We start from the raw sequence: 19471 nt of genomic DNA, 5'->3' as shown, positions 1-19471 counted from the left end.
AAAAAAAAAAAAAAAAAAAAAGTTTGAGGAATGAGCGAAAGAAGAGTAGATAAAGAAAGGAATAATTTAGGAGTAGTAGGAGAACCAAAGTAATATGGAGCTGGAGTGAAACTTGTCTAAAATTCAGTTCTTAAATTCCTAATCTTCCAGGGTTAATATTTATTAAGTACAAATGTTTAAATGTCTGAAGGAATTATATTTGCAACTAAGATGTAAGTAGGGTCAGCTCACAGCCCAGTCCCTGCACAGAGTCCCAGAAACAGTACAGCATCCAAATCCTTATTGGAGTTTTTCCAAGGATGTCAACAAAGATCCAGTTTGTTACTCACAAGAGTACTTCTTAAAATTCCCTTCATTCCTCTTGGACACACAATCTCTCCTGGACCCCACAGCTTTCCCAAGACGCTCTCAAACTTCTGACTCTCAACTCCTCTAAAACTCAACAAACCACTGCCATCAAGGATAAATTATTCGTCCCTGTCCTCTTTTCTCTTTTTTCTTTTTTTCTATACCTGAAAATAGCCCTCTATTTTTTTCCCAAATGTGAATTACAGCAAATAATTCCTAGTTTTTACACTATTTATAGTTTTTACACAATTTTTTTTTAGTGAGTACGATACCTCTACACGATTAACTCCCAGTAACCTTAATGGGAAGGTTCAAATTTCTTTAGATGGGTAGGAGGAAGAAGAACTGCTGATTGACCAAAGTTAGGATTTTCTCTTTGGAGTTGAGGTAGGATTATAGTAATAAATACATATAATTTGCTGCCTTTTATGACTGTCTTAGTAATAACAGTAGATGGTGGGTAAAAGCAAGTGTTGTTCTCCTCCGTCCTTCCCACATGCATGTTTTCCTCCCTTCCTCTCTTTCGTCTCAGATTCAGTACACATCTTCACAAACTGTTACCCTTTATTTGTTGGAATGAAAGAATGTTCTAGTTAGGTAAGAAGAGGTGGATTCCAAAAAAAATAAGTGATCTTTCTGCCATGGAAGAGGAAGGTAAGGAGGACAGTTATATTATTATTTCACCTTGAATTAATATTTGGGTTCTTTCCTTTGAAAGAAACTGCTTTAAAGACGAGACACTGATCAGATGGAAAAATTGGCAGAAGCTAACCCTGTGGTTATGAGGAAGCTACAGGCAACTGGTTTCTTTTGTAGAGTTGCAGTCATATCGTATTGGATTTGGGGGTGTAGTAAGAATGTCTGTGAATATGTCTGATTCCCCTTTCAAAAAACTGGCAGAGAAGAGAAGCAGTGGAAGGGAGGTTTTTGGATTAGGAGGAAGTGAGCATGTTGGTAAAAGAAGAAAGAATCAATTCATAGATGGGGAGCTTGTCAGAGCAAGGGAAAGGTGGGTAGTTTATTGAATAAATCCTAGAAGGTGAGGACTCTTCCTCTGAGTTGAAAGGTAAAGGTGCCTGAGAAGAAGTGTTGAGATCTTGAGGTCACAGTGGAAGGAATTCATGGTTGACGGACTCTAATGCAGTTGACCCCTGAACAACCTGGGTTCAAACTGCCTGAGTCCACTGACACATGGATATTTTTCAATAAAATTTGAACTCATTGTACCTGACTTTCCTGCCTTCCCTTCCAACTTCTCCTCTTCCACCTCAGCCACCCCTGAGACAGCAAGACCAACCCTTCCACTTACTCAGGGCTAGCGAACGTGAAGATGATGAGAGTGAAGACCTTTACAAAGATCCACTTTCACTTAGTAGTAGTACATATATTTTCTCTTATTTATAATTTTCTTTTTTCTAGAAAATAACATTTTCTTTTTTCTAGCTTACTCTATTGTAAGAATACAGTATATAATGCAAATGACATAAAATATTGTTAACTGACTTTATGTTATTGGTTAGGCTTCTGGTCAACAGCTACTAGTAGATAAGTTTGGGTGAGTCAAACGTTAAGCAATTTTCAACTGTGTGGGGAGTCAGCACCCCTAACCCTGGTGGTGTTCAAGAATTAACTGTATCTCAGTAATAGAAGAAACCAGGTACCCTGATGGGATTGAGAGACAGAAGTGAATGAGGAAGGGAATCGAATGACAGGACAGGTTTGGAAACAATTATATGGGAACTATGGAGTTAGAGGAATGTTAAGTCAATTTGAGAATTCTGCTGAAGTTCAAATCTTTTAAAATTACATTTGTGCTATTTATCTTAATATATCAAGATTGGCGGGTAATAATATTTAGTGAATTTACAGTATGGGGGAGTTCTTATCTGTGTCATGGCAGCTTCATAGCACAAAGGGAGTAATTTCATTTATCCCCATTTATAGAGATAAAACAAACATAGAGGTCAATAGCAGAGATCTAAGACCACACAGTTGCTCCATGGCAGAACCAGGCTTTGAACCCAGGTGGCCTGAATGCAGAGCACCCTACGTACTCGTCACATTATTCTGTATTGCCTAAGGAAAGCTGACTTGATGAAACATTGGAAATCGTGGGTTAGATGAAGTAGCAAGAGAACGGAGGGTGCTGATGCGTGTTCTGAAGTTAACTTGGAGTTTGGATTAGGTAGGGAAGGAAGTGAAAACATGGAGGCCAATAGAGAGGGATTTGAGGATTTGAAGGTCAAAGAAGTAGTTTAGGTGAGATTGGGTAAAGAGAAATATGGAAGGCTTACAATTAGAGAGGAATGTGTTCGTTGAGGTATGATACTCCAAGGCTGCCATGTAGTCAAAGGAATGAATGGCTGAAGGAGAAGGTAAGTCTTTGGAGAAGAGAAGGCTGGAGGATAAGAGACCTGGATTATAGACCAAAGAATGTGGATATTACTGTTTTAGTGAAGTTTTTTCTATTTTCAATATTATTTCATTAATTTGGCTATTGCTGTCTAAATAGTCTCTTTTAATTGTCTTGGATAATTTAGCCCTTTTTATCCTACATAAATTTACAAAATGTAATACATCTCTCATCCTATATAAATTATTTGTATTTAATATTTTACTCACTCAATAAAATATTTTCAGGCTTTTTAACTGTTAATTTTTAGTTTCTTAGGTTGAACAATTTTAGCGTAATCATGACTAATTCAGTTAAGTTGAATTTTAAGATACATGGATGTGTTTTACTGCCTTTGCAATTTGATCTCTAAAACGATGTAAAATTAGGCAAGGCAGTTTTTTTAAGGAAGAGAAAGTAGAACACAGCAAACATTCACTGAACTTTTTAAAAACCTTTTTATCTTTAGAATAGTTTTACAGAAAAATCGGAAGGATGATACAGAGGGTCCTCGTGTACCCCACACCTGGCTTCCCCTATTGTTAGCATTGTAGATCAGTATGGTGCAGTTGTTACAATTAGCAAACCAGTGTTGATATCTTATTGCCAACTAAAGTCCATACTTTATGTGGATTTCCTTAGTTTTTTCCCAGGTCCCCTTTTTCTGTCCCAGGTTCCCTTCCAGAATGCCACACTCCATTTAGTTTCATGTCTGCTTGGGCTACTGTTGGCTGTGATCGTTTCTCAGATGTCCCTTGTCTTTGGTGACCTTGATGGTTTTGAGGAGTACTGATCAGGTGTTTTGTAGACTGTCCCTCAATTTGGGTGTGTCTGATGTTTTTCTCGTGATTACACTAGGGTTATGGGGTTTAAAGAGGAAGACCACCGAGGGACAGTACCATTCTCATCATACATATTAGGACTGTTTGCTGTGAACGTGACTTATGATTGTTGATGTTAAGTGTGTTTACCTGACTGAGGTAGTATTTGTCAGATTTACACCTGCCCTTCCCCTTCCCCTTCTATATGGTACTCTTTGGGAGGAAGTCACTGTGTATATTAGTTTGCTGAGAGCTGCCATAAAAAATGTCACAGTCTGGGTGGCTTAAATAAATGTATTTTTGCACAGGGCTGGAAGCTGGAAGTCCAAGATCAAGGTGCTAGCAGGGTTCCTGGTGAGGCGCCTCTCCTCTTGCAGAAGGCAACTTCTCTCTGTGTCTTCACATGGCCTCTTCTGTGTGTGCATGGAGAGAAACAGGGAGAACTTTGGTTTCTCATTCCCTTCTTTTAAGGGCACTGGTCCTATTGGATTAGGGCTTGACCCTTGTGACTTTATTTAACCTTAATTGCCTTCTTAAAGGACCTATCTCCAAATACAGACACTTTGTGGCCTTAGGGCTTCAACATAAGAATTTAGGGGGAAGCAGTTCAACACATTACAGTATACATAGCCCACACTTGAGGAGTAGGGGTTTATGCTTTACCTTGCTGAAGGTATGTTTTCTACTTAAATTATTAGCAGTTATTCTGAACAGATTTGTTTCCTCTCTCCCATTAATTCATTCATTCCTGTCAATATTGACTTCTGGATATTTATTTTATGCTTTAGGTTATAATCTGATACAACATTATCTGTTTTCTTGTTCAAATTGTGAGTTTTGGACCTAGAGAGCTCATTCAGTTGGTTTCTGTGTTCCTTTGACATAAAGAAATGTAATTTTGTTTTTTGAATACTTTCTGAATCTCTGGCCTTAAATGATACTCCAACAGGTTCATATTGTATATTGTGTATTCTCTGTTCCCAGCCCTAAAATCAGCCATTTCTCAAGGAGCCCTAGTTTCTTTTATTGGAGAATGGTATTAGAAGCCAACATGTGGACGCTGTGTCTGCTCATCGTTACTGAGGCATCATTGTTTCTATGGCCTCCTAGCTGACAGAACTTGAAAATATGCTAACCTGTGTGTATACATGTATCCATAATTATTTCTGTATGTATGCATCTATAGCTATATCAAGCTAAAATGAGTCTACTGTTTCCAAATCTAATCCAGTATCTCATGGAAAAATTCTAGGCTCTTCTGCTTGCTTATCTGAAACTTTACTCCAACAATGAGAAATCTGGTTCCCACTATTTTTCATCAAATTTATTTATTTTTTCAGTCTCGACACACATGTATAATGGTTTCAGAATTAATTGTTTTTGCCATGAGCTAGAGTGCATGCCTGTATACAGTTTCTTTTGCCTTTGTCTTACAGTTCCATTCATCTTCGAAGTCACTTAGGTCAGCACCTCTTTTTACCTTACTCCTTTCAGGGATGTTATGTCATGCATTTGTAATAGTTAACAATCTATTGTCACAGTCTGCATTGCATCCTGGCATCCCCCAACCTCCTAATTGAATTTTTTTAAAGTTTTGTTTATATCAGGTTCACTTTTTGTGTACGTGTGTGAGTTTTGATAAGTGCATAATGTCATGTGTCCACCACTATAATATTAGGCAGAATAGTTTCACCACCCTAAAATATCCCGACTCAGCCCTCTTCCACTTTCTGAAACTCTGGCAACCACTGCTCTGTTTTCTGTCTTGATACTTTTGCTTCTTCTAGAATATCTGTAAATGGAATCTACAGTATATGGGATTTTCAGACTAGTTTCATTTACTTATCACTTTAGATTCATCCTTGCCATTACATGAATTCATAGTTTATTTTTATTGCTAAATAGTATTCCATGGTATGGATGTACTACAATGTTTATCCATCTTCATGGCTTGTAGTTGTTGGTAGCTAGGAATAAAGCTGGTATAAACATTTGTGCAGCTTTCGTGCAGACATAAATTTTTTTAATCAGTTGGAAAAATACCTAGGAATGCGATTGCTGGTTTGTGTACTATGAATATGTTTAGTTTTATGCCGCTAAAATGCCTTCTAAAGTGGTTGTACCATTTTGCATTCCTACCAGCAATGAATGAGTGTTCTTCTTGTTCCATATCCTTGCCAGCAATTCTTATTGTCTGTTTTTTGGGATTTTAACTATTTTAATAGGTGTGTAGTAATATTCCATCGCTAAAATTTGTACGTTCTTTCTTTCTTTTTTTTTTTTCTTTTTGAGATGGACTCTAGCTCTTGTTTCCCAGGCTGGAATGCAATGGCACAATTTCATCTCGCTGCAACCTCTGCCTCTCAGGTTGAAGAGATTCTCCTGCCTCAGCCTCCCAAGTAGCTGGAATTATAGGCATGGGCTACCATGTCCAGCTAATTTTTGTATTTGTAGTAGAGATGGGGTTTCGCCGTCTTAGCCAGGCTGGTTTCTTTTCTTTTCTCTCTCTCTCTCTCTTTTTTTTTTTTTTTTTGAGACGGAATCTCACTCTGTCTCCCAGACTGGAGTGCAGTGGCATGATCTCAGCTCACTGCAACCTCCACCTCCTGGGTTCAAACAATTCTCTGCCTCAGCCTCCTGAGTAGCTGGGATTACAGGAACCTACTACCACACCTGGGTAATATTTGTAATTTTAGTACAGATGGGGTTTCACCATTTTGGCCAGGCTGGTCTTGAACTCCTGACCTCATGATCCACCTGCCTTAGCCTCCCAACATGCTGGGATTACAGGCGTGAGCCACTGAAATTTACACTTTTTTTTTTTTTTTTTTTTTTTTTTGAGACAGAGTTTTGCTCTTGTTGCCCATGCTGGAGTGCAGTGGCACGATCTCAGTTCACTGCAGCCTCTGCCTCCTGGGTTCAAGCGATTCCCCTGCCTCAGTCTCCTTAGTAGCTGGGATTACAGGTGCCCACCACCATGCCTGGCTAATTTTTGTGTTTGTAGCAGAGATGGGATTTCACCATGTTGGCCAGACTGGCTTCTAACTCCTGACCTTGTGATCTGCCTGCCTCGGCCTCCCAAAGTGCTGGGATTACAGGTGTGAGACACTGCGCCCAGACTACACTTTCTTAATGACAGTATTGAACATCTTTTTGTATGCTTATTTTTCATCTGTATATGTTTTCTGTTGAGGTGTTATGCTCTTTTACCAGTGTTTTAATTGGGTTGTTTTCTTATTGTGGATTTTTAAGATTCTTTGTGTACTTAGCATACATGTACTTTATTATATATACTTTAAATATTTTTTCCCAATGTGTGGTTGTCTTTTCTTTAACCGTGTCTTTCACAGAGCAAGTTTTAATTTTAATGAAGTCCAGCTTACCAACTTTTTCTTCCATGAATGATGCTTTTGGTGTTTTATCTAAAATACCACCACCAAATGCAAGATCATGCAGCTTTTTTTTCCTGTTTTCTTCTGGAAGTTTTATAGTTTTGCATTTTACATTTAGGTCTATGATCCATTTTGAGTTAATTTTTGTGTAAGGTGTGAGATCTTTGCTTAACTTCATTTTTCTGCATGTGGATATACAATTTTGCACAGCTTGTTGAAAAGACTTTTTTTCTCCACTGAATTATTATACTTTTGTCAAAAATCACTTGAGTATACTTGTGTGGGTCTATTTCTGAGCTCTTTTCTCTTCCATTGGTTTATTGATTCTTTCGCCAACACCTTGCTGACTAAAATAAAAATGGTTAATCCTCAGAGATGCAGTATAAATATGATGTTCTTTAATTCATTTTTCAGGTGGTTCTTTGAAGCTCTGAAGTATCCCAAGTTTTCCAAAGCTAACGTTATCAATGGAATACTCATGACAGTAGTGTTCTTCATCGTGAGGATTGCGTCAATGCCTCCTCTTTACAGCCTCATGTATTCTGTGTATGGAACGGAACCCTACATAAGGCTTGGATTTTTAATCCAGTGTTCCTGGATCATTAGTTGTGTTATTTTGGATGTGATGAATGTCATGTGGATGATCAAAATTTCAAAAGGTTGCATCAAAGTCATCTCTCTCATCAGACAAGAGAAGGCCAAAAATAGTCTTCAGAATGGAAAACTTGATTAAAGGAGTGCTACTGATAAGTAAACTTTGTTACTACCCAGCATTATAACTGCTGATGGGATGAATTCTTGGCATGTTCTTGTGTATCTTTATTAATTATAATTGTTATTCAGGATTTCAGTGTCATTTTTTTAACCTTTAGAAAAGAGAAACTGAAATTTACTTTTCATCCCAAGATGTCTTTTCTGCCTTTCTTTTGCTTAATTTATAAGCATGGATAAAAATCCTAAAGGCGTAAATAAAAATGATAAATATTGTGGTGAATCTTTTGAGAAACCTCTTAACCTGCATTGGTATTTTTCTCTGTGAAAGATGACTATGATAATCTGGTACAGTTGGTTTTATAACACCAATTTTGCTGAAAGAATGGGAACTGCTTTTAAATCTGTAAATAGCTCTTAACATTTGTTGTATGCACTCTTTTCTTACTATGGCTGCCAACACCTGTGTGGGGTTTAATTTCTATAAATTGTTGGCATGTTCTTCTTCTCAGGCTATTCAGAAGTAATAACATTTTTCATTTCAGACATGCAATCACCTATTAATGATGAAATATTTTACCACTTTGGGAATATTTAATTAGTCATGGAAAATACTTCCTGCATTTTAAGATTTTTCAAATATCACTTTCTTATTTCTATTTTAGCATTTTATCAAATTATTGCTTTTTTCTTTTATAGTCAGGCTTAAGACAGATTAGAAACCTCCTTAAGAGATGAATTTCTTCTTCTAAAAATGCATGTCGATAGTGGACTATTTTGGCTTATAGAAGGAATCATTAAGGAAGAAAGCTTTAACACTATCCCTATCTGCTTTCCTTGCACTTTTTCTGTGAAAAACCTTTTCTGTTTGCACAATCTTCCCTGAGTTCTGAACCCAGCATCATCAGTACCAAAGTCTTATGCAATACATATTTATTATGCTCCTGAAATAGGCCTCTTCTTGATGAGACCCTAACTATTACAAAAAAATCAGTATTCATATTTTACTCACAATTTACTCCCGTGCTTGCTTAGTTGGCATTTTAGTGCTTTGAATTTCTGTCTATCTTAAAGCACATAAAAAAATAAGGTCATTTAATCCAAGTATCCTATCATCAAAAATTACTGTCTGATTATATGAAGATAAATGACTGGCGACTCTCATGTGTGTATGCGTTTTGCTTTTACTTTGGTTCTTGCAATCCAAATATAGAATTATATATTTATCTATTATTGCCTTTATTTATTTTTTAAGCACTTGACTTTAATGATTATTCTTACCTGAGAAAGAAATTTAATTCAACCAGTGATGAATACTTGAAATTAATTGAACTCATACTAAAAGATCTAATCCATTCAGTTTCTCAGTTTGAAGGAGAATGTTTGACTCACTTTCATTTTCATGCTAGCCGAATATAATCAAGACTTTTGATTTGATTACCCAATCAAGATAGAGCCTGGTAAGTTTTAAAATGTTTAAAGAGGATTGAAATCTCAGTCAATAACTAAATGAGGATGATAAAATGAGATTGATTGGCTTATACTAGGTACATTTATTTGTGAAAGAATTGGTGTAAAATATAGTTATTTTTAAAGCCGCCAATAGTACACTGATAATAGTGCTGTCCACATCATAGGCGCTTAAATATGTACTGGCTTTCTAGAGGGGGGTAGGAAAGCAAGTGATTTTATCTTGTTCTTACCTTTTTGCAGGAAAAGTGGCTTTTAAAAAAAGGAAAATATTTATATAATAAAGCTGTTTTGGAAATCCATTCTTTTAGAAAGAGACCTTGAGATAAGTATTTTTTGACTGTGGATTTTTCTATAGTTCTGAACAGGTTTTAAACCCACTATCAAAATGAAGACAATATAAAGCTATAGTATTAGTGAGTCTCCATGTAACAATTTATTTTTATAGTTACCGTTTCATGCTTAAAACTTTATTCTTACTTTCATTAACATTACCCTTCACTGGTATAGCTACTCACAAAATACGTATCTTTAAAATATCAAAATTTTGAACCAAAGTTTGTGATTCCCTTATTCAGCAATCTTTGTCTTATGCTGGCCGCATGACAGTTAATTCAACATCCAGATTAAATATCCTAAAGTGGGTTCTATATATTTCCTCATATAACAGACATGGAATGGAAATGCCGCTACAAATTGCCCTGCTACTTTAAGTCTGACCTTTGCAAGAGATACACTTTGCTGTTCTATGATTGTATTCACCTACCTAAAATAACAGATGAAGACAGAACATATCATTTACTAAACGATGAATTTTTCATTTATTAAAAACTTTTGCTAGACATTTTAAATATTAAGTATTTTGACTACACAGATTAAATGATTCTATCAGGCATTCTGCTATTTAACAACTTAAAATATTTGTAGAAAAATTAAAGCAAATTGATATAAATTTTTAAGCAATTCTATTTTTGTAGAAAAAAAATGACAACCTATAATTATAAAGTTCTTTGAATGTGTAGTATCCTAGAAAATAAAAGTTCTTGTAAAACTTAAAAATGAATGAAAACCAACTAATAGCGTGCAAGATCATAGATCCTGCATTAAATTTTTATTTGTGAAATATTAAAAATTATGAGCTTTAGCTTATAAAGTTTGCCTTCTTATGTGTGTCTAAAGTCTTTTGAAGGATTATTTGCATTTATATAAAACTCGAAATGGAGTTATATATGAGTGCAAAGAAATTAACTTCTGCTCAAGTATGTTTTGATACCCTCTAGTAAGTTGAATTAAATTTTTATCCCAATTGTTTTTTGTTGTTGTTGTTGTTTCATGGACTAGCCTTATGTTAAATGAAATAATAGTTATGTTGTTACCACCCTTAAGAGTGACTCTGATATATTATCGATGACCCAGGACTGTCTTAAAGGTCTAGTTTTAAAAACCGCCTAGTTTGTAAGTATTTGAATCCAGTTCTTTTTTAAATTTTAATAATTTGACTCACAGTTTTTGCGACAGGGTCAACTTTTAAATTGTATACTTCCTCTAAGGCACACTGGGCATTTGGAGAATGGTTCTTCACTAGTGTGGAGGGCCGGGTTTACTATTGGTTGTACCATCTGTTATCAGGCTTGCAGACACATTTTTCTTCTGGAGAAACAGAGGGGAAAGTGTCGTTGCAGTGTACATGTTTCCTCTGTGTCATTTTGAAGGGAAATAAACATGTTCCAAAAGATGCTATTAAAATAAATATTTGAACAACTTTTCTGTTTCTAGGTTGCTCTTAATTCCAGACATTTAAATAGATGTGCATTTAAATGGCTTTAAGTGGTTTAGTCTATTAGCTGAAATGGAAACATCAATAATACTTAATAAAAGTTTATGTATTTTTATGTGTTTTGGATTCCATAAGACATGAACTTAGATAATTTTATCAAAAGTAGCACAGTGTTTCTCAGCAAGTGTGAGCCAGCATACAGGGAGAGCCTGCCTGTGTCTCCGGGTGCACACAGAGCTTCCCAACCCTAAACAGCTAATTGAAATACAAAAGCTACTGAAAGTGAGTTCTGCTGCAAAACACATGTACTGTGTGTGGGAACAATGAAAAGCTAGAGGACCTAGAGTTAGAGGAGGCATTGAGAGTGCTTTTCCCTGAAACGCCCTGATAGTCTTCCCTCGATCTAGAAGTTTTCTCTTTGAATCCTCCCATCTGTTCCTCCTAATACCCCAGATGACTTCATCTGCATCTCCCTCTTTTATGCTAACACCCTTCTTTTGTGACCTCCCCATATATCTGTAAGCTTCCCAGTCTCATGGCAAATTTAAAAGTTTATAAATAGGTTCTCTCCTTGAAAAAAAACACAGTTTAAGTAGAACTCAGAACAACCATGACTTACTAAGAGACTACAGGAAGCCATTCAGCATTCAATAATACCTATTTACAACATGAGGCAAAGCTAATAATGTTATGGTTTTATTAAGAGACATCTGTCATCTCTCTTTTTCTTAAACTGGTTTAACAATCAGAGCTTTGTAATAATGTGTTTCAGCTGAAGATTTATTATAGGCTTGTAAATTATCTAAATGTTCTTTTTAGACCGCATGACGGAAGCACAGAGGAATGGAGATAACGCTGTGTTATGGGAGGGTGGGTGCTGGCTTGTGGCAGAAGTACTTTAGAGTCCTGCTCTTCAGGAAAAACTTTGCTCTGGTAATGTTTCTTTGAAAACAAATTTACCAGCTACTGCGTTACTTGGTGTTTTCCAAAGTACAACACCCAAGGACTTGAACCCTACCCCTTTCTAGGCCAGACTAGGCCAGCTTCTACTTGCTTTGATAATAATTCATACCTTTATTGGTAGATATTTTGGATAGCAGTGGAGAACTGAAGGCAGCTCCTAAAGATTGGTTTGTTTGCGTTGAAAACATTGACACTTATTCACTCTCAGCAGCAGACGGTTTTGATATCAGGCCCTATACATAAGACCAAAACCAGAAGTATTTCTAAATCTCAAAGATTTATAAGTATAGTACCTCTGGCTGAAAACTCGTTAAACATCCTCTGTATATTTTTTCTTTCTATCTTTATGTAATTCGTTCTGTAATTAAATGTACATTAGGGTTATCTGTTTTAACAAGCCTGAAGGTATAGCTGTACATGGAATGTGCTCTGTTTTTCTGTTTCCTGCTTGGTTTGTTTCTGGTATGACTGTGTCCACTTTTTACTTGACGAATTTTGTATAGATAATACTCTCACTAACTTGTAAATAGGATAAGTTATGAGATTTTTTTGGTATTAGAATTTGTAATAATGACATTTAGATTTTATTTGAAAAAGTTACTTGGAAACCAGTAAATAGAGCTATAGTGATATATATATAGAGATAAATACTTTTTTCTGAGAATGTATAATATATAATTGTCAAAGATTTTTGGAAGTCTTTTAAAGTATACTTAATCATATTTTGAGAACATACTTTCAAATTTGTTTCCATAAGGCTGAAGAACTTTTATTTACAAAATGTATGACTAATTTATGAATCAGTGTTACTAGGACTTATCAGTTCTTAAAATAGCAACTTTGCATTCTGTATTTTGTTTCCTGGTTGTTTTATTTGGAGGGATAATAAATGTCTAAGTTATTTCCATTAACATTTTTGAAATGTTTGTATACTTTATGTGTGCCATTTTAAAGTATATGCAAGTTCTAAGCAATAATCTGCATGTTATACAAGGTTGGCATACTTTGTCATGAAATTTTTATTTAATATTTTAAGAATGATGAAATCAACACCCTATAAATCACCCTTCTCCGCCTCCCCTCCATGAAAACCTTGGGATTTTTCTTGTGCTAGAACACTACCGCAGTGTGGTGCAAAGCTTTGTATTTGTGGAAGAAAACAATAAAATCACAATTATTTAGTGCAAAAGTTTGTCTACAAGGTGTATACTTTAATAGTAAGTAATTAATGATAAAATTATATTCTGCAAATCAAATGATCTAGCACCTTCATCCTGAAGGTAAATTTTTATTTCTCAGGATGCTTGCAGAGCTTACGTATTTCCTTCCTTCCCTTTATCCCCGTTGAGGTCCCAGCTTGGTAGCAAACCAGCAGGAGTTGCAAACATTTTAGTCATGCTCGTTAATGAAAGGAATGGTGCTGTCTAATTGATATGTTCTTTTATATTAAGTAAAACTTTTGGCACTTGTGTTTTTAATCTCCTTACCTTTCTCCCTAGGCCTCTCGTGGTTGTAGTGCTTTTTGCTGAATGTCTTGGCTGGGATTCCTACTTTCTCAAATTGCCTGTGGTCTTAATCTTGCATCTTGGTCTGAGAATATCCAGTTGGTTAGGAAGCAGAGCACTAACTGAATAGAATACTGAAGAGATTTGGCCTATGGAGAGTACCATGAGTCACGCTTCAGAGCATGCCTAAAATGTTGTGTCCAGATTTGCAAAGGAACAGCTGAATTTCAAAAGGAAAATAGCAGTCACAGCTGTCAGTGGAGATACACCACAGGTGATATTACAAGTATTCAGAGCTACTCGAAGCAAGCGTAAATGGGGTGTCTGCCACACCTCAGGCTGTCTCAAACACAGTCCATGTTTTCTTCTATTTTCTAGTCTTTTTCTAAAAGTCTGCTTACAGCTTTCCCTCCCTTTTGATGGTCCTTCAGCATGCACAAAATAAGTGATTTGACAAATCTGTAACTTCCCTATGCTAGTGACTGGTTATCTGACAGATGTTCCTGGATGCTCCCCCCAAATTGGACTCTTCATCTAAGGGTGGTGCATACCATCCTCGCTTGAGTAGCTATGCCCATTGTCAATTTTGGCAAGGTGCTGCTAGATCCTTCTGCCATTGCTAGATAGTCCCTTCCTCTTTTCATCTACCTCCAGCTAAATTCAGTTACCATATCTAGTCTTGTCATCTTACCAGATCGTGGATTGTATCAGCAGAAATTACCTGTGGAGAACTTTCAAAATGGACTTGTACAGAAAAGAAAAAGGCAAGAGGGATGATAGGCTGGATGATGCGCTGTATTTCTGTTGAGGATAAAGGACAGATGGAAATTTGGAAAGAATGATACCAAAGGAAAGAGGAAAGAACTTCAGAGAACAGGAAAAATAAGAAATTGTTATGTATATATACATTGCATTTTGGGTGACAGGAACTTATCAGGAAAAAATGAATATAGTAAAATTCCTATAGATGATGTCAAGAGTGTAAAAAGTTACAACTTTTCTCAGAGCCAGGCATGGTAGCAAGTGCCTGTAGCCCCTGCTACTTGGGAGGCTGAAGTGGGAGGACCACTTGAGCCCAGGAGTTTCAGTTCAGCCTGAGCAGAATAGCAAGACCCTATCTCTAAGGAAAAAATGTTTTATGACTTTTATGTGTTAAAATGCAATATGTACATATTCATTATATATGCTTCTCTGTATGTGTAAGTATGTAGGTGGGTGTATATGCATATATACATACACCTGTCTGCACGTAAACAAACACCTGTAGGGAACATGATTTTAGTTACAGTTTCAGAATAAGTTCTATCTGAGAAAGAGCATGTTTTACCAGTGTTTCACCTACCCTGCCAAAGATCAGATGCCTCTGTGCAGAGACGGGCATGAGGAGGCAGCATTAACAGAGCAGTAGTCCTGGTGGGCATGAGCTTGTAGGAGAGTCCAAGTCCTGATTTAATGAAGGTACCAAAAACCAAACTGCCCAACAGTTGCTACCTGGCATGATCTGTGCTGGTAGCAGGCTCGTCATGAGAGGGTGTAGAGGATGAACAGTTTCTGAAGTACACTGTGTTGTGGAGAAAGGATGTACAGATGGAAGAGGCACAAGAGGGTAGGATTTAGGTTGAATTGTAAATTAGAAAAGAGCAATTTGGAAAGAGTGAGGTGCCTAAAAGCCTACAGTAACCATGAAGAAGCATGTTAATCTGAGTCTTAGTTTTGTTATCTGTAAAATAACCTCTGACATTCCTTCCAACTCTCCCATCCTATTAGCAAGAGCTTTAGTTTGAACGGCAATTAAGGAACAAGTGTAGCTTTGAAGGCTTAGTAATATGTTTTAAATGACATTCAAGGAAGATTCTCAGTGTCCAATTAGGTGAATGAGAGTACAGAAGAGGTTAAGTGATGGAGAAACTGCCAAGGACCTGCAAAGTAGTTAAGCCTGATGGCTGGCCTGGGACAAGGAAGATAAATAAAAGGGCTGACCTGAGAAATACCAGAGAGAGAGAGGCAAAGAGATTTAGAAAAACAATCTAACGAATAAGGCTGTGGCATGGAGAGGGGACAGTTGCCACTGGGCTGTGATGTTGGAATGTGGGGAGCTGCAGTCATTTGCCATGAATGAGAAAAGAGAAGGCATCGTAATCAGAAGAATGGTGGAGCCTGTGATAGACTTTTAACATAATGGCAGTGTTGTGCAGTTTCTCCCAGAGAGAAAGAATCTGGAAGAAAGAAAAAGCTCTCTCCAAGTGCCACACTGTTGGGGTTTTTATTACTTTTCGGATTTCTGACCCCATGTCTTGCCTTGACCCCTTGCATGTGGATATTCCGGGTTCTTGACTGGTTGCTCACCCATGGTTTCCTCACCACCCTTTCAGGTTCCAGTGAGCTGATCCCATGATTCATTGTTCCCCAGCTCAGCCCTGTCAAGTCAAGGAGCTAGAGAAAGGTCTAGAGATGATAGTAAGAGGCCCAAAGAATAAGGCCTTTCTCCGAAGTCCAGTAGCTAGAGGCTACTGTGGAGTGGGGAGACCCCAGCCGTTCAGTGGGATTGGCTCCCTGTGTGACATGGTCTTTGTTTTTTGTTTGTTTGTTTGCAAAAAAGTGATTTATATATAGAGAGAGAGAAATAGGAGAAGAAGAGAGAAAGCGTCCACAAGAGAGTATATGGAAGTGGGACCCCAGAGGGGAAATCTAGGAGGGAAACAGAGCTCCCACTATGTGGGAGGGGATTCCAGAGAGCTGGAAATCCCGCGAGGTGGTCTTTGGATAGTGCAAGAAAGGGCAGAAGCTTAAAGGGTGGAGCAGAAGCAACTGTGATCCCGGAGCAGGGGTGGAGGCTGCAGGGACTCTGTTAGGCTCGCAGTTTCAGTTTATGAATTAGGAGAAATGGAGAGGGAGAGGCACTTTGAAACATTCCCTCTTGGACAACCATGCTGGATTTTTGTTTTTGTTTTTTGAGGCAGGGTCTCGCTCTGTCTCCCAGGCTGGAGTGCAGTGGCATGATCTTGGCTCACTGCAAACTCAGCTTCCTGGGTTCAAGAGATTCGCCTGCCTCAGCCACTGAGTAGCTGGGACTATAGGTGCATGCTACCACACCTGGCTAATTTTTGTTATTTTTAGTAGAGACGGGGGCTTCACTATGTTGGCTAGTCTGGTCTCGAACTCCTGGCCTCAAGTGATCTGCTGGCCTCAGCCTCTCAGAATGCTGGGATTACAGGCGTGAGCCACTGCACCTGGCCCCATGCAGTCTTTTAATTGGTCTTCAACTTTAATTGGTCTTCCCTCCAACACATATGCTACCAATGGTGTCATTATTTTAGAATGCATCTGAAATTTTTAGATGTACTGCTGAAAACTTCCGGTACTCCACTCTCAAGTTTAGGAGTACTGCTGAAAACTTCCAGTACTCCACTCTCAAGTCTAAATTCCTTAAGCCAGATCTAAGGTTCTTGATATCTATAACCCTACCCTATCTATTCAATCTCATGGTTCACCCGAAAGTTCTCCCAGATGGGTGCCATTGTCGACTTCGTGTTCATCCAGCTGCAGGCACTTGTGTTTGCTGTGATTTGGCCTAGAGGCTCTTTCCTTCTGATCTATATTCTATTCATTCTCAAGACCACATGGTAAGGGAATTGGTTCTTTTTTTTTTTCACTAAAAATGAAACAAAAATGTTCAGATAGAATTGAGAGAAAAAAGCTCTCATTAAATTATTTTAACATTTATTGAGTACTTACCTGTTAGATCATCACATGAATTCCTGGAACCACCAGGATAAATAAATTCATTATTTATTGGCAACCTGGATCTCAGAACTTCCTGTCCCAAATAAGTAGGGCCATGGCCAAGCTGCTGTGTTTTCTTTCAGCCCAGAGGTCAAAGAAATTAGTTCCTCTCACCCTCATTGAACAGGGCAAGTAGTGGGTGCAGAGCCCACTACAGGCTTTAGAACAGACTTTGATGTTTGAATAAGAACATAGAAAGTCTTTTCATCTGGGACTCTAGAAACCTGGATCCCAGTTCTGGTTTTATTACCTCCTAGTAGGCATTTTAGGCAAGTGCTTTCACCTTGCTGGCTTTTGCTTTTGGATCTGGAAAGTGAGGAGTTGAACTGGTTGAATTGAAGGCCACTTTTCTTTCAAATTCTATCATTCAATAATTACGGGCTGGTTCATGCCTACAATTCTAGCATTTTGGGAGGCCAAGAAGTGTGGATTGCCTAAGCTCAGGAGTCTGCGACTGGCCTGGGCAACACAGTGAAACCTCGTCTCTACTAAAACACAAGAAATTAGCCGGGTGGGGTGGCGGGCACCTGTAGTCCCAGCTACTCAGGAGGCTGAGGTGGGAGAATCACTTGAACACGAGAGGCGGAGGTTGCAGTGAGGCAAGATCACACCACTGCACTCCAGCCTGGGTGACAGAACAAGACTCCATCTCAAAAAAAAAAAAAAAAAAAAAAAAAAAAAAAAAAAAAAAAAAAAAAAAAAAAAAAAAAAAAAAAAAAAAAAAAGAAAAGAAAAAGTTATGGTAATTAGAATCAAGGTTAGGGCATGTAGCCCAGGGTATGGTAGGCTATGAGCAAATTCCTATCAGCCAATTCTAGAATACTAATTTCAAGTGTGTACGTTTTTGGAGGTGGTGTAAATCCCAATTTTGATTGTGACCGTATGCCCTTGATGAGGCCACTTGTTTATGACTCCATCTGTCTCACTTGCAAGAGGAGACAGTATCAGTTGCAGTCAATGAACCTAGCCAAAAAGGCTATAATATTTGCTCCAGCTTTAACATTCTTAGGGGAAAGAGATAAAGTTTTAATGATGTGCTTTCCCACAGTACTTGCAGCCAAGTTGAATTTTTTAATATTCTCCCTAGTGTTAACGTTTAAAAGATGTAAACTTCCTCATGGTATCCAAATATAGAACTCGTTTTGTTTCCCACAATTAAATATAATCATCAGAAAATAGATGATTAACAGAAATGTAAATGATGTCATTTAGCCCCCTCTCACCAAAACCAATCTGAATCCTCTAATTATCTTGAGAAGCCAGTCCATCACTAATGGGTCAATTACCTGGATTGACTCAGTATTAGGATTTTCCATGAGATCAGGACTTTTTTAAATAAGATTTCTGGGTTCTTTGTGATCCTATGTGTATGCTGCTGGGATTATTTGGTGGGCTTTGTGGAGAGTCAAGGCCAGGATGAAATCAGATGGGCACGTTATTATGACAATGTTTATTGTGTGTGACTTGGCTGGTATACTTGTTTCCTGTAACATTATTAGTCTTTAGCTAATTGGCGATAATTATCTATAGTAGATCCATTCCTGATTTTTACAATTGACTCTCTAAGGCGGCAGTTCCCAACCTTTTTTGGCACCAGCGACCAGTTTCGGGGAAGACAATTTTTCCATGGGACAGATAGGGAGGATGATTTCAGGATGAAACTGTTCCACCTCAGATCATCAGGCGTTAGACTCTCACAAAGAGTACGCAACCTAGATCTCTCGTATGTGCCGTTTACAGTAGGGTTCGCACTCCTATGAGAATCTAACTCTCCGCTGATCTGACAGGAGGCACAGCTCAAGTGGTAATGCGCTTTGGCCCACTGCTCATCTCCTGCTGTGTGGTTCAGTTCCTAACAGGCCACGAATTGGCCTGGTGTTTTGGGACCCCTGTTCTAAGGCACCATAGTGTGAAGGAAAGTAAGATGTCTGCACGTTCTAGGGAAAAATGTAGATGATTTCTTAGCTTTGTAATAAGCAAAACTAAATACTAATTAGAATTTATGTCCTAAAGAATGGAGTGAAAAAATAGATGTAACGATATTGTAATTTTTTCTTTAAAAATTGCTACTCCAGAAAAAAGATTGGCGAGGATCCAAGATGGCCGTTTAGGAACAGCTCAGGATCGCAGCTCCCAGTGAAAGCGCAGAGGGTGAGTGGACGCCGCGTTTTTATTGCCCACAGACTAGGAAATTCCCGGGCAGAGGTGCTCCACGGTCGCCAGCGCGGCTGTTTCAGCCAGCGCAGCTGTGCCGGCCAGCGCCGCTGCTTTGCCCCGCGTGGCTGCTTTGTTGGCGCCCCAGAGCCGCG

The 19471-nt window shown here is 38.0% G+C and overlaps 1 protein-coding gene and 1 long non-coding RNA gene across 5 annotated transcripts in view; one reads left to right on the top strand and one right to left on the bottom strand.

The window, feature by feature from the left end:
- LOC108286178 (TLC domain-containing protein 4) overlaps positions 1–13059 on the top strand; it is a 78460-nt gene extending 65401 nt beyond the window's left edge. For all 4 annotated transcript variants that reach the window (XM_017503792.2, XM_017503793.2, XM_017503795.2 and 1 more), the window contains exon 7: positions 7368–13059. In XM_017503792.2, coding sequence (XP_017359281.1) covers positions 7368–7686 — 319 coding nt within the window. In that variant the 3' untranslated portion in view covers positions 7687–13059. The remainder of the gene's footprint in view (positions 1–7367) is intronic.
- Positions 1–19471, bottom strand: part of LOC119467653 — an 81516-nt gene that overhangs the window by 25806 nt on the left and 36239 nt on the right. The gene's annotated exons all lie outside the window — the stretch shown is intronic.

This window comes from Cebus imitator, unplaced genomic scaffold (assembly GCF_001604975.1).
Source record: "Cebus imitator isolate Cc_AM_T3 unplaced genomic scaffold, Cebus_imitator-1.0 Scaffold315, whole genome shotgun sequence".
Taxonomy (NCBI): Eukaryota; Metazoa; Chordata; class Mammalia; order Primates; family Cebidae; genus Cebus; species Cebus imitator.
This window is presented reverse-complemented; position numbering and strand designations above follow the sequence as displayed.